The sequence below is a fragment of the Podarcis liolepis genome (assembly GCF_965112155.1).
Source record: "Podarcis liolepis genome assembly, chromosome: 9".
Classification (NCBI taxonomy): domain Eukaryota; kingdom Metazoa; phylum Chordata; class Lepidosauria; order Squamata; family Lacertidae; genus Podarcis; species Podarcis liolepis.
The window spans coordinates 3064503-3079330 of NC_139564.1; the positions used below are offsets into that span (position 1 = coordinate 3064503).

Consider the following 14828-nt stretch of genomic DNA (forward strand, 5'->3'; position numbering starts at 1 on the left):
TGGGTTCCTGCGGAGACCATCAGGGATGAGGATCTCCGGGGGGAGTTTCATGGCAGGTTCCCAAGGAAGCCCAAACCAACAGCGAGGTTCTGGGAGAAAGGGCTGTTCAGCCAGGGAAAGTTTTAGCCAGGGAACGTTGCCATAGAGCATCAGCACCCTCTACGCACAAGCAACCCCCAATTCCCTTTACAGTATGCATTGCAAATAAATACATTAAACAGAAAACAGGCTATGACTGGACCCTTCCATTCTCTATTTTTATGCCATCTACATTTGAGTTTGCAGAATGATTTCTTTTCAAGGTGTTTTTGAGGGCTGATGCCAAAGAGTCCCATAATCTAGATGGCAGAGTGTAGATTGTGCATTAAAACAGCAGGGAGGGGTGATCTCTTGGTTTTGGTTTTGTGTAGTGATCATGAGATCCAGTTTCATTCATCTTGAAAGTGTCTTCTTAGAGCCAAGCATCATTCGGCACCTTCTTGCAAATATACTGTGTCATTTGCTCACAGTTTAATGCTACCCAGCAACTTCCATGGCAATTAAAGGCAATTGCACCACAGTTGTGCTTCGCGGCTCTATTTGGCTCACCCCTTTTCCAGAAGCTGAAAAGAAGAGAAACAGCAGCATTGATCAATCATTAAAAAGATGTTCAGCTCTTTCTCTCTTAACATCCACTCACAAGTGTGTTGGATTTTTCTCCCCATATTTTAGAATTCTAACCATGTAAGGGTGGGACGCAGGTGGCGCTGTGGGTAAAACCTCAGCGCCTAGGACTTGCCAATCGCATGGTCGGTGGTTCGAATTCCCGCGACGGGGTGAGCCCCCGTGGTTCGGTCCCAGCTCCTGCCCACCTAGCAGTTCGAAAGCACTCTTAAGTGCAAGTAGATAAATAGGTACCACGCCGGCGGGAAGGTAAACAGCATTTCCATGTGCTGCGCTGGTGCAGGCTCGCCAGAGCAGCTTCGTCACGCTGGCCACGTGACCCGGAAGTGTCTCCGGACAGCGCTGGCCCCCGGCCCCTTAAGTGAGATGGGCACACAACCCTAGAGTCGGACACGACTGGCCCGTACGGGCAGGGGTACCTTTACCTTTAACCATGTAAGAAAAACAACAACTGTTGGTGTTTCGCAACTTTCTAACTTGTTGCAGGACCTTAGCAGATTACAAGCAGAGTTCACAAAAGCAATCGGTTGCAGGCAGGATGGACGAAGCAGGAATCAGTTTTATGTTACTTATATGTTACTCAACATTTATTATGTACAGTGGACTTCAAGTTACTATTTACAGGAACAGAGCACAACATGGATCTTTAGCTCTCTCACCACATGACTCTTAACAATCAACTCTCAACGCTATACTAACACATTCCAGTCAATAGGCCATAAATCATTATTCCCATGAGTGAGCTTGACCAATGAGGGAGCTGTCTCCAGGCCTCTGTATCTCCAGGCAGATTTTACTCCTTTACATTGCCTTGGCTGTTGGCCAACTCCTAATTGACTCTGTGTGAAGCTGCACGTATTCAAAATCCCAACAACAACTGTGGGTTAAGCATCTCTCTCCTAAATGTGGATTACAAAATCTTTGCAGACATTTTAGCAAATAGACTAAAAAGAGTTTTAAATGAAGTGATTCACAAATTTCAGGCAGGCTATCTCCATGGCAGGCATTTGTTTGAGAATACAAGGAATATAATTGACATTTTGGAACTTTTGCAAATGAATATCAATACAAAAGCAGTGTTGATCTTTATAGATGCGGAGAAGGCCTCTGATAACATCTCATGGAAATTTATGAAGAAAAACTTGGAAGGGATGGGAGTGGGACGGGGGTTTGAAAATGGCATAGATGCAATTTATTCAGAACAAAAAGCTAAATTGATAGTAAATAATGTGGTGACAGAAGAGTTCAGGATTGAGAAAGGAACACGACAAGGTTGCCCTATTTCCCCATTGTTATTTATTTCGGTCCTGGAGGTGCTCTTGAACATGATGAGAGGGGACCGGCTGGTTGAAGGAATCCAGGTCGGAGCCAAACAGTACAAACTTAAAGCTTTCGCAGATGACTTGGTCTTGACACTACAGGAGCCAGAATCTAGTACAAAAAGGGTGTTAGAACTGATTCAAGAGTTTGGTCGTGTGGCGGGATTTAAATTAAACAAGCAGAAAACTAAGGTTTTGGGAAAAAAATTGACAACTTTAGAAACAGAAAGGTTTCAGAAAGAGACAGACTTAAATGTGGTCAAAAAGGTGAAATATCTAGGGGTAAACATGACAGCTAAAAATCTGAATTTATTTAAGGATAATTATGAAAAGTGCTGGTCAGAAATTAAAAAGGACCTAGAAAGTTGGTCAAGATTGAAGCTTTCCTTGTTGGGTTGAATTGCTGCTATAAAGATGAATGTATTGCCAAAAATGTTGTTTTTGTTTCAGACCTTACAGATTGTGGACAAGGTGGAGTGTTTCAGGAGATGGCAGAGAGATATTTCTAAATTTGTCTGGCAGGGCAAAAAGCCCAGAATAAAATTTAAAATACTAACTGACGCTAAGGAAAGAGGGGGGTTTGCCCTGCCAGACTTAAAGTTGTATTATGAATCAGCAGCTTTCTGCTGGTTGAAAGACTGGCTACTCCTTGAGAACACTGATACTTTGGATTTGGAAGGGTTCAACAACGCATTTGGATGGCATGCATACTTGTGGTACGACAAGGTGAAAGTTCATAGAGCTTTCAAGAACCATATTGTCAGGAAGGCAGTGTTTAATGTCTGGATAAAATACAGAGACTTATTAGAAAATAAGACCCCAAGGTGGTTGTCACCAATGGAAGCTAAGGCTCAGAAAAGACTCAATATGGAGGCCAATTGGCCAAAATATTGGGAAATATTGGAAAAGGATGGAGACACTTGGAGATTGCAGAGTTTTGAGAAATTAAAAGATAAAGTGTGAGATTGGTTACACTATGCTCAGATCAGGGAGGCCTTTAATTTGGATAAAAAAACAGGCTTCCAGGTGGAAAAATCGAAATTAGAAACAGAACTGTTAGAACCTAAAACTAAGGTACTTTCAAAAATGTATAACTTGCTGTTAAAATGGAATACACAGCATGAAACGGTTAAATCAGCTATGATAAAATGGGCGCAAGACATTGGCTATAACATTATGTTTGCTGACTGGGAACGACTGTGGACCACCGGTGTAAAATTTACGGCATGCAATGCCTTGGAAGAAAATATTATGAAAATGATATATAGGTGGTACATGACCCCAGTCAAGCTTGCAAAAATATATCACTTGCCAGACAATAAGTGTTGGAAATGTAAAGAAGCTGAAGGAACATTCTTTAACCTTTGGTGGTTAAATGATCTACAATGAACTAAAAAAGGTATTTAAATATACCTTCCTTAAGAAACCAGAGGCTTTCCTTTTGGGCATTGTCGACCAAATGGTGTTAAAAAAGGACAGAACTTTCTTTATGTATGCGACAACTGCAGCAAGAATTCTTATCGCAAAGTACTGGAAGACACAAGATTTGCCCATGCTGGAAGAATGGCAGACGCAACTGATAGACTATATGGAACTGGCGGAAATGACTGGCAGAATCCGAGACCTGGGAGAAGAGACAGTGGAAGAGGACTGGAAGAAGTTCAAGGACTATCTAAAAAAGCATTATAAACTGTATGAATGTTAAGATGATGCATGACAGAAAATAATCTGGCACTAGCAACTTAGTGGAAGTGGTATGAAAATAAGTGCACTATAGGAACAAGGACGAAATTTTGATTAATACTATGTCAAATTTAAATATTTACAACAACAACAAATCCGTTAAAATATTTAAATATCGGACAATAAAATTTTAAATTGGAGACATATTATTTGAAAACTATAAATTAAGATTTGGAAAAAGGTGAAGTACTGCTGATTATAACTTTATAAATGGGAACGCAGGAAAGGGAGATGCGAGGAAGTCCAAAAAGAAGGACATGGAAATTTGGTTTTTTGAAATTCAAAATATGTTGTATTTTATTTGCTTTGTGTTTATTTTTGTTTTTATGTCGGTGAAGGTGTCTTATGTTTGGTGATGTATTGTTTAAAACTTTTAATAAATATTTTATAAAAAAAACCCCAACAACTGTGGGTTAAGACTGTCTCTTTTCTTTTCACATGAAGTGATTTCTCATAGTAACCTACAAAAAACTGAGGGTGTGACTTGGAAGGCTCAGTGTTACACACAAGAACTTTCAGTCAATTTAGTTTGGGCAGCATCCAATGCAGTACTTCTGCTATTGCCAGGATTTCCATTTCTGCAACAGAACTGGCCCGCTCCCCTTTCCATATGCACCCACATCCTCCTCAGATCTGCTCTGGACAGTTGTGGGTGTTGAGAGATCCTTACTCTCTCATAGCAGAGTTAGCACAGTAGTGATTGTTCTGAGCATATTAAAAACATGTTAGATTTGCATCCGCCTTCATCCACCTCATCTCACATCCATCACCCACCCCATGCATGAGGAGAGCAATGACACTATACAGAAACAAACATAGCTATGTCCTCAAATGAATTGCAAAATATAATCTATAACCACAAAGCCATTATAGGGTTGATTGAAATGATATGATATTTCTCACATATATATCTTATCTAAATCTAACATGATGGTTCTAAGTTTACCCATAGTTGACAAAGGTATCACCCTAGCCTCACTCTTATTGTCACTTGCATTTTACAGTGTCCATTGTGTACTGAATCAAGTCCCACTACACAGCACTAAAATTCTGTGATAAACGTATTCTATAACTCCCCCATTTTTAGCTCTCTGTGAATCTATTAAATTGATATTACTAGTAATGGTGTAGTAGGTGGATTTTTTACTCCCATGAGATGTTCGGGTGAGATCTGCCCTTTGATCAAGTCTAAGATCACATACAGCAGTGGTTCTCAATTGGTGGTCCACAGACCACCCACCCAGGGGCTCCATGGTGTCATTCACATAACAAAAACTGCCACAGAGATATTAAAATGTTCAGAGGTAGGGTGGCCCATGGCGTGGCTTTTGAAAAACAATAGGTCTGCAGTACTTAGCTAACTGGGAACCACTGGCATACAGGGTTTAATTTCCCAGCTAGTATTATACAACCCCACTGCCTGCTTGTAAAGTTTACTCAATACCTTTGACAAAAAGGATTAGTGGTTGGTATTGGGTGCATCAATGAAAATGAATGTCATTGGATTTTGTTCCAGGAGACCTTGCAAAATTGAAAGCAGCCCTCTGTTAATGCAGCCTTGGTAATAAATGCCAGACCAGTTCTCTGTTCTACTACCAAGCTGTGGATGAGTGAGATCTTACTCTGACCTTGTACATCCATCCACACAAGCTGAAAAGAGTTGTTAGATACTTAAAGGGAACCATGAAGTGTCTTAAACTGCCAGCTGGCAGTGTTGCTCAGCTTTAGGTTCCTGCAAGTCCTTTTGAAGCTGAGCTAATCAGCACAAACCATTTAAAAGAATGCCTTCAGCCTCTTCCGAATCACCACATTCATTAGGTTAGAGAAGCAGGAAGAGGAGCCTTCCTGCCTCTGCAACCTAGTGAGAAGCACCAGTCACTCACCTGGACAATGATATGGAGGAGTACATATGTAGATCTTTGGCAGTAGAGAAAATTGCATGGCAAAATATATTTGGAGAGGGAAAGGATCAATTACGTAAACAGAATCTGCAACTTCTTGGAATGCATGCCATTAGCAAATATTTCTTCAAAAACTTACGTGACTAAAGCCCGTACTCCTGCCAGCCATCTCCATTTCGCTTGGTTGTCTTTAAAGAGTCCAATCCAAAAAAGCTTTCCTCGGGCTTTTACTTCATTCACCACAAATTGCTAGGGTAGGGGTGGGGAGAAAGAAAAACCAGAAAATTTTCAGTAGGAATGAGGAGCAAGGCAGTTCTCTCAAAGTTGTTCTAGACAATGTCCCTTTCTTTGAGCTACTATAGCCCTTTACAAACATTCAACAGGCATAGGTGTCACCTTTGAAAGCCAAATCCATATTTTTGGAGGAAGCTGTGATCAAAACTATGGTATTCCAAGTATGGCTGCATCAAGCACCAAGAATAATTTTGTACTGAGGATGTGCTATTGTCCCCCTGATCCAGGTTATGATGCTGCTGCTTATGGAATCAAGGAAGCATCCCAAAGAGAAAATATTGTAGTGAAGGGTAACTTCACCTGCCCTCACCAAGACTGACTACATGTGTGTTCCAGTCATGACACAGAGTTAAAATTTCCAGATACTGTAAATGACTGTGCCATAAAACAGTTCATCTTGGAACCATCTAGCGGGACAGTGACCCTGTGTGGCAAATACTCCAACATCTGTATCCATGTTTGTTTATTGGTTCCAGAGCTATTGGAATCAGTCTGGTTGTGGTATGCTTGATGGGATGACAATGGGGTCTCACCTATGTCTGTGCCCTGCAGCATCCCAGTAGCCCCTTTGCCAGGGTTAAGGGCTGGGAGAGGGATATACCTTGCAAGCTCCTCTAGAGTCATCTCCATGATACCCTCATGCCAGAGGGCTAGGGTGGTGAGGGAAGCCTTTTTTTCTGAGCACTCAGTACATCTCAAAGAGCAGAGGAAGAATCTACAAGATTTCCCTCAAGTATCTACTCCTCCTCCTTCAAGACCTCCTTCCTGACTGCCAGCTTCATTCTATTAGAGCTCAGCAGCACCAAGAAACCTTAGTTAGCCCCAGATGGTAGCAGCTGTTCCCTGCCCCACCCACCCCTTGGCTTGACTGATGGAGTTGCTGTATTGCCTGCATACAGGTGGATTGTACCTTCTTAAATGGATAGTGATGATAGGAGCCCTTTGACTCAAGGAGATCCCCTACCTTTTCAATACTCTGCTTTGATGCTCACCTGTTCTACTCCTGTTTTCAGAGACATTAGCTTGGCGCCTTCCCTCTCACACACTTTTTTGGAATTCATCCATGATTCTGGCACATGAGAAAACCAATAGTATGCCGTTGCATATAAAACCCAACCATCATTCACATTTTTAGAGATGATGTCTTTGAGTCAGCCAGGTATGGAGGAAGAAGAGAAAAGGAAAACAAGATAAGGAATTTAAGGGGAACCACCTTGTATGCCTGTGCAGATTTCAATTACTTTTGTGAAGTTCATTTCTCTGGGAACATGATAACATATATTAATCTAGGAAGCTCAGAAATCTTAAAAAAAAGAAAAACATTAACTCATCAACCCATGCTGATGCTGCAGTAAATAGCTGGGTGGGTGTAATGGTTCTAGGGGTTGCTCGTGCGTAAATCAGCACCACCACTGGCTGGGTTACCTGGGTGAATTCTCACTGTCCGGACAGCCATTCACCCGTGGCTGTCTCAATCGCTGGCAGAATCCGTCAGTGGGCATTTCTTGAACTTCTTCCAGCATAAAAGTTCTTTGACGCCTATTCGCCGCCTACTCTCCCTGCGCGGAAGCCTTCTGCGCAAGGAGGGTGTGGGCAGCGGAGGACCAGTGCTCTCCCCGCTGGTCTCCGGCGAAGAGTCATGGAGCCACCTTGCCGATTCCCCCATCTGCCCCCCTTCTCCACTGGTGCTACGCTGATTTCCTTCCCCAGAAGATGGGCTGCTTCTCTCCCTCCTGGGATGCTCTCCGGAATCCCTCTGGACTCCTCCCTCTCCCTCTGGCTCCGATGGCAGTTCCCTGACAGTGGGCATAGCTGGAACAGGGAGTGCAGTCAAGAACCTCACCTACTTGTTTCCACCTGGATACTTCGGGCAGCATCAGGGCAGACTTGAAGGATGGAGAGGGGGAGTAGCTGTGGTTTATCAAAATTCTGTTTCTCTCTCTAGGCTAACTCTCCAGTTGCGGAGGTGGGGAGGGGAATCTAGAGGGGGCAGCTGGGACAGATGAGGGATTCTGCTGGTTTACCACCCGGTTTGCTGCCCAGCAGTCTCCCTGCCTGAGCTGACAGGATGGTTCCAGTGGGCTTCCAAATGGCTCTGGGGGATTCTCCAGCTCATCTGAAAGTGGGTGGTGCTCCTGCCAAGTTTTGGCCAAGCTGTGGAACAGCTGAATAAAGATGATGATGATGACGACGCCGACGGCAATGATACTTTATAATATGCTGCCCATCTAACTGGGTTTTCCTCAGCTACTCTGGGTGAATTCCAACAAAATAAAACACAACTGGAGTCCAACCATTAAAAACTTCCCTGAACAGAGGTCTTCTGAAAGTCAGATAGTTGTTTTTTTCCTTGACATCTTGGCTTGGGCCATTGACACGATTGGTCCTGAGCTCCCTCTCCCACTTCATTCAGCCTGTTTGACCCCCTGGTATACTGCAGAGGTTAGGGCAAAGAAAGAAGCTGGGAAATGGCTTGAACGTGTGTGGAGGAAAAATCTGGTTGAATGCAATTGAACACTGGTGAGGGCTCATCCTCGAGCCTACCAAGTGGCAGTGAAGGCTTAACTTCCTCCATTGTGCCATGCAGCAGAGCTTTCTTGGGTAGAGTAGGGCCTGCTACAGTCTGGCCTGAAGGAGATGGGAGAACTGAAAGCAGCTTTCTGTGATTTGTTTGCAAAGTATTTTGAGGATAAAATTGACCCCTCATGACCCTTCTGTTACAGCAGATAAATCTTAAAGGGTGTCCAGAGCAGAGGCAGTGGTAAAATCACTCCTTAAGAAACCCAGCCTGATGGGCAGAATATAAATAAAGTGTTGTTGTTGTTGTTGTTGTTGTTGTTGTTGTTGTTGTTGTTGTTGTTGTTGTTGTTGCTGCTGCTGCTGCTGTTGTTGTTATTCCCTGGGCTCAGAAAAATCTAAGTAGCAGTCCATCAGTTGCTAATCTCACCTTCCTGGGCAAGGTTCTTGAGTGGGTGGTCGTGGACCAGATCCAGATGCTCTTGGAGGAAACTGATTTTCTAGATCCATTTTAATCAGGGTTTAGGTCTGGTTTTGGCATAATGTCTTTAAAGGCAATCATATTTCCCAAGGTCAAAGAAAAAGAGGGGAAATGCCATTATACAACATCCACAAAATGTGTGTTTTCGTGCTGACCATCCTTCGCTTGTTTTTATGCACAAGTGATGCAATTCGCATTCGTTCCCCGTCTCTGCTTTCGCATCTAAAGCTTTATAAGCTATTTTATAATCACTTTACCTATTGTGTATTCAATGCTCTGTGCTTGCCTGAATTTGAATATGGACTAAGGATTCTGACCCCCTGTGTTCTGACTCAATACATGCTATCCAGTCGCGCCATTCCTTTCTTCCACACAAGGCTGCAATTGTGGAGGACCTGCACTGGCTTTTGTACAAGAAATCTCCTTGGATCTGGGGTGATGCTCAAAAGGCTGCTTTCAATGCTGTCAAACAGCTGCTCTCCCCTGAAAGAGTTCCTTACCAATTTTGATGAGACCAAGCCCGTTGTGCTTGCCTGTCACACCTCCCCATATGGAACTGGCGCAGTCCTCAGCCACCAGTAGCCAGATGGGTGAGAGGCCCCCAATGCATTCTACTCCAGAACTTTGTCATCTACGGAATGCAATTATGTCCAGGTTGACAAGGAGGCCCTTGCTATCGTAGCAGAAGTAAAGAAGTTCCATGACTACACCTATGGCCACCACTTCATTATCATAAGTGACCACATGCCTCTGCTGGGCCTTTTTGCTTCTGATTAGAAGACGCCCCAGGTCCTGTCCCTGAGGATGCTAAGGTGGTCCATCTTTCTCAGGGCATATGACTACATGCTGCACAACGTTCCTGGCAAGAGCCTGGGCCACGCAGATGCCTGAAGCTACCTGCCATTACCAGACATAGACATTGACCCGTCCCCAGCCCACAGTGTGATGCTGCTGGAGACTCTTCCCCAGGTGCCGCTCCATGCCATGGATGTCACCACACACTCATGTGTCCTCAACTGGATGTGGAGGGGGTGCCCAGCGGATCACCTTGATGCAGAATTCTCCCCATTTGTCTCCCAGCAACATGAGCTGTCAGTTCACAAGGGATGCCTTCTGTGGGGAAACTGGGTCATGATCCCTGCTAAGCTGTGGACCAGAGTGCTGGAGGCTCTCCATGTCAGTCACCCAGGCATTGTCCATATGGAAGCTCTGGCCAGTAGCTACATCTGGTGGCCAGGCAGTAATGCAGCAGTAGAAGATTGGGTCCAGCACTGCCAGGCCTGACAAGAGTCCTGACCATCCATGCCTCAGGCCCCAATCCAAAGGTAGGAGATGACATGCACACCATGGTCAAGACTCCACATCAATTTTGCTGGTCCATGCCAAGGTCAGACATTCTTGATCATTGTGGACTCCTTGTCAAAGTGGCTTGAGGTGGTGCCCGTCTCAGCAATGACCTCCAGGATCGTCATCTGGGCCCTGCTGTGGGTCTTTCTTCACCCTACACGGCCTGCCAGACACCATCATGTCAGATCATGGAGTACAGTTCATGTCAGCCGAGTTCCAGAAGTTCATGGCCAACAACCTAATCCGGCATGTCACAGCAGCACCGTTCCACCCATCAATGAATGGACAGGCTTAGAGAATGGTGAGGACCACCAGGGAATCCCTCACCCGGATTGCCCAGGGGGACTGGAACAAGAGATTAGTTCCTGCTGCAGCAGCACCTCAAACCCTGCATTGCCACAGGTTGAAGCCCAGCAGAGCTCCTTATAAACCAGAAGCTGGCATCACTCCTGGATTGGCTGCACCCAAATCTTGCATCTGATCGGCCTCCTGGCCAAGGGGCTCCAGAGGCCCCCAGGTCCTTCACACCTGATGACCCTGTCTACATCCCAAACTACGGAGATCACCCTGCGTTTATCTCCACTGCTGTTACCGGGGCGACAAGCTCGCCACACCAGATGTTCAGGTCCACTTCCAGCATATGGACTAAATATGTTGATGCCTGTCTGATGCCCCAGCGCCAGCCACTGCTACCATGCCAGAACACAAGGTGAACAATCAGCCTGACTCACAGGCTGATGTACCTGATGAGAACCTGTGGCCCAGGGTAGAGCTGAGGAATGGGGCCCCAACACTGCGACACCAGACAGTGTGGAGGCAATGACACCAGTGTCACCCATGACACCAGCTCCAGCTCCATCAGGATCCCCAACAACCCAAGGGGATGAGCTTCACCCATCTCAGTGGGTGAGGCACTGCCCACACTACTTTGATGAATATTTGTGTTGACAGGGATGAGTGCTCATGTCTAAGGGAGAAGGGTGTTATGTATTCACTGGTCTGTGTTTTCCTGAGCTTGAGTCCGGACTAAGGATTCTGAGCAACTGTGTTCTGATTTGATACATGATATCCAATCATAGAATATTTCAGAACTCATTCCCCTTCTCTGCTTTTTCATAAAAAGCTTTATAAACATCATTATAATCTCTTTACCTATAAAGCAAGTGTTCCCAGTGAAGGAAAGCCCACCTTAGAGACCTGTGCAGATAAATGGAGGATCCTATCCTGACCTAGGTTTGGCCGTCTGGGTACTTGCTGTGGCACCAAAACAGGCCTGTGGGTAGAGTGAGAGTTGCTATGGTCTGCAGGTATTTTATCCCACATGCCAATGAGCCAATTCACTATGTGAGTAGGCTTGAGGGCTTCTTTCTGATGATGGGCTTGTGAAACCAGAGAGATTTTGTTGTTGCACCAATCACCCCACTGTCCAGCAGTCTCTCTGACCAAGTGGTCAGAGGTTGCCTCAGATGTGCTGTTCAAGAATCTCTCTTCCATGGATGAATATAGTAAAGGACAGGTCTTTTTGCTGACCTGAAAAGGAGGACAGCTCTCTGCTCTGGCTCTAAGAGTTGTCAGCTAGAGGAGGGGCTTTCAGCTGGGGCAGAATCAGGGCAGGATCCCACTGCACTACATCATAGGGTAGCTTACCAATTTCCTTTTGCAGTTGTTCATTTACGTTGGCATAATACACCATTTCCTTTGATAAGTTTTGAACTACAGCGAGTATTTGGAAGTCTAAAAGATTTGAAACAGTTTAAGGCAGGAGTATCTGAAATAACAATCTGCAAATATTAAGAAACCGTTTCCAAACATTTTAAAACACTTTAGCCTAAAACAAGAAGCAGAGCTCCAGGATGGGGTTCTTATGAATATGAGGACAGACTTGATTCTCTGTGGCTGAGATCACCAATGAGAAGCCTCAGAAGAATCCCGCAGCTGGATCAGACCAAAGACCCATGCAATCCACTATCCTATTCTCATATTGAAAGTGGCTCATGAAGTATCTCTAATGTTCCCCTCCTTTGTCCTCCTTTTCTGCTGGGAATGACAGGGTCACAAAACAATTCCCCACTGAGTCACACAGTAAAGCCAAATATGCAAAGATTACTTTACAGTTTTCTATTATGCTTTCTGAAATCTAAGAAAATACAGGCACCCAAACTCTTTTTCTGATGAATATTGGGTTGCATTCCACATAGTTTTAAAGAGGGTGTTCTGTAAGCTCAGGAATTTCTCCTTGTGCAATGCAATCTTCAGCCCCTTTCCCTCCATTCTGTTCTGAAGTTTCTCCCCACCCTGGGGAGCAGCTTTGGTGATGGCATGCAGGGAGATGTGGGGGCAAAGTTTCTTTGCACTAGTGCTAAAATATAGCACTAGCATAAACATTGTGAATTACAGTGTGATGGGGGAGGACAGCATTTCTAGTGGGGAGATGTGAGAATCACAACCACCTGCTTTTCTTTATGCTGAGCAGTGAAAAAGTGATAAACTCTATTGGGTGATGAGTTTCACTGAATGTTTTGCTCACACAATATGAATCCCAAAGGGAACTACAGAAATTGAAGTCCGTTTAAATTAAACATGTTCTAGCAAAAGTGAGGATTTGTATATAAAATGCTTACCATCCTTGTCCTTATAGGTTGAATCAATCCCAACAACAATGCTTCGAATCATTCCCAATCCCACTTGAAAATCAGCTCTTTTTTTTAATTCCTTCTGATCTAAGGAGGAGGTAGGTAGAAAAGAAATGAAGAAATTCTGTTCTAGCTTACTAGTCTGGTGACCTGGGGGAGGGGGATACTTGGTTTCAAACTGCTTTTAACATTAAAATTTAAATGCTGACTTGTAACATGCCCTGGGAGTTTAGGGAGAAGAGTGAATAAAAAATCAAATCAACAAAAACATGAATAAGGATTCTATTAATATTTTCTGCTCACAGCCCTTATATTGGTGTTTCCTATGCCTTGATTGTGGCTTCCCTGCTGGTCTGAAGTCCTGTTTCCATTTGGCCTGTTGCTTCTGTCATCAGATAGTTGGCCTTCCTTTGAAAGCTTTAGATTTTTTGGTGTCTAGATACACTTGCCCTCTTTGTCCTAGCGACTTGCATTTGCCAAGCTGCCTCATGCCCTGCCGTTTGCTTAAAATATGTAAAGTCTTGGATCATTTGGTTCCCTCCCCCTGAGCTTTGCTTACTTTGGAGTGCCATTTAAAAATGAACTAGGTTTACAAATAGGTTATGTGTTCATTTATCCAGTGCTATTTTTCTGGAGAAAGAGGTGGCAAACTCACCTTGAATATCTCCCTTGTTCTCTTAGATTAGCAACAGAGCCCACCTGAGAAGGGCTGGAACTGAGCCCTGATGAATTTCGGCTGAAAAAGGCCCTGCATATATCTAGATATTTAGGTAGGCTCTGGACTCACCCACTTTGGCCATGACCTTATCCTCTGCAGCCTGTTTTCCCCAAGCACTTTCCTTCAGGGGAATGGAGCCTTAGCAGAGTACAGGGTGGTGAGGATCAGGAATGGGGGCTCTCCCCCAGCAGATGAGGATTAGTTGGGAAAGGAGCAGAGAATGGCAACTGGGAAAGGGAATTGTCCAGGGTGTTCCAGGGACTTGTGTCAGCCTGTGCTTCTGTTCCAAGAGCTGGAACTCACTTATTCAGGGAGAACAAAACAGTGTCATTGCTCTCTGGGTGTCAGCTGTAACTCAACCCCTGATATCAAAGAGAGATGAAAGGGATAAATGGAAGGTGGATCCTGCCATCTCTTTTTGGAAATGCTATTGGCATTTAAGCAAAGCACATGACATTAGTTGCAAAGTATGCTAATTATGTACTTACATAGAAGGAAAAGCAGCAGTGTCATGGCAATAAGGATGAACATCTCAAGTATGATAAATCTTTCACCCGTTGGAGATTGTAAGAAGGTAACCATGTCCTGAAAAGTAGATGCTTGAAGAAAGAAAATTCTGATTTAGCCATCAGTAGCCAACAGTGTCCTCAAAGCTACCAACATGAGTTTGACCAAATTGCGGGAGGCAGTGGGAGACAGGAGTGCCTGGCGTGCTCTGGTCCAGGGGGTCACGAAGAGTCAGACACAACTCAACGACTAAATAGCAACAAGCCAACATACCATTGCCACTCCAGGAAAAGGGGTTTCCATATGCTGTGGTAGCCATCAGCCAGAGACAGTCAACTGTTCAAGGGGTGGTAATCTGGGTGGTTGAGCAGGTGGAGGAAGCAAGGGGGGATACTAAAGGACTTTCTGCTCCCCAAACAAATGACAAGATGCTCCCTCTGTGCACATAATGCCACATACAGAAGCTGGGCTGGACTGGCCATTGGCTCTTATTTGGATGCTGCTGATGGGGCAGCAGACTAACTGAGGAGGTGCAGCGCAGCTTGTGTGGTCTACCCATCTCTGCCCACCACAGCACCTGCTACCTAAGGCAACTGCTTCATTCTGCCTAATGTTGGAGACATTCCTGGCTGCACACAGTAAAGGAACACCACAGCCAGCAGCAAAGAGTGGGCTGAATCCTGGGGTTTCTGTGGGGATTAGTGG

General features: G+C 44.6%; 1 protein-coding gene across 1 annotated transcript in view; it reads right to left on the bottom strand.

Moving 5' to 3' along the window:
* Positions 1-228: 228 nt before the first annotated feature.
* The window catches only part of LOC310685874 (uncharacterized protein), a 92216-nt gene continuing 77616 nt past the window's right edge, over positions 229-14828 (bottom strand). The window contains exons 7-9 of the mRNA XM_083458938.1: positions 6913-7064; positions 5766-5875; positions 229-602 (exon numbers count right to left, since the gene is read on the bottom strand). Coding sequence (XP_083315064.1) covers positions 452-602; positions 5766-5875; positions 6913-7064 — 413 coding nt within the window. The 3' untranslated portion in view covers positions 229-451. The remainder of the gene's footprint in view (positions 603-5765; positions 5876-6912; positions 7065-14828) is intronic.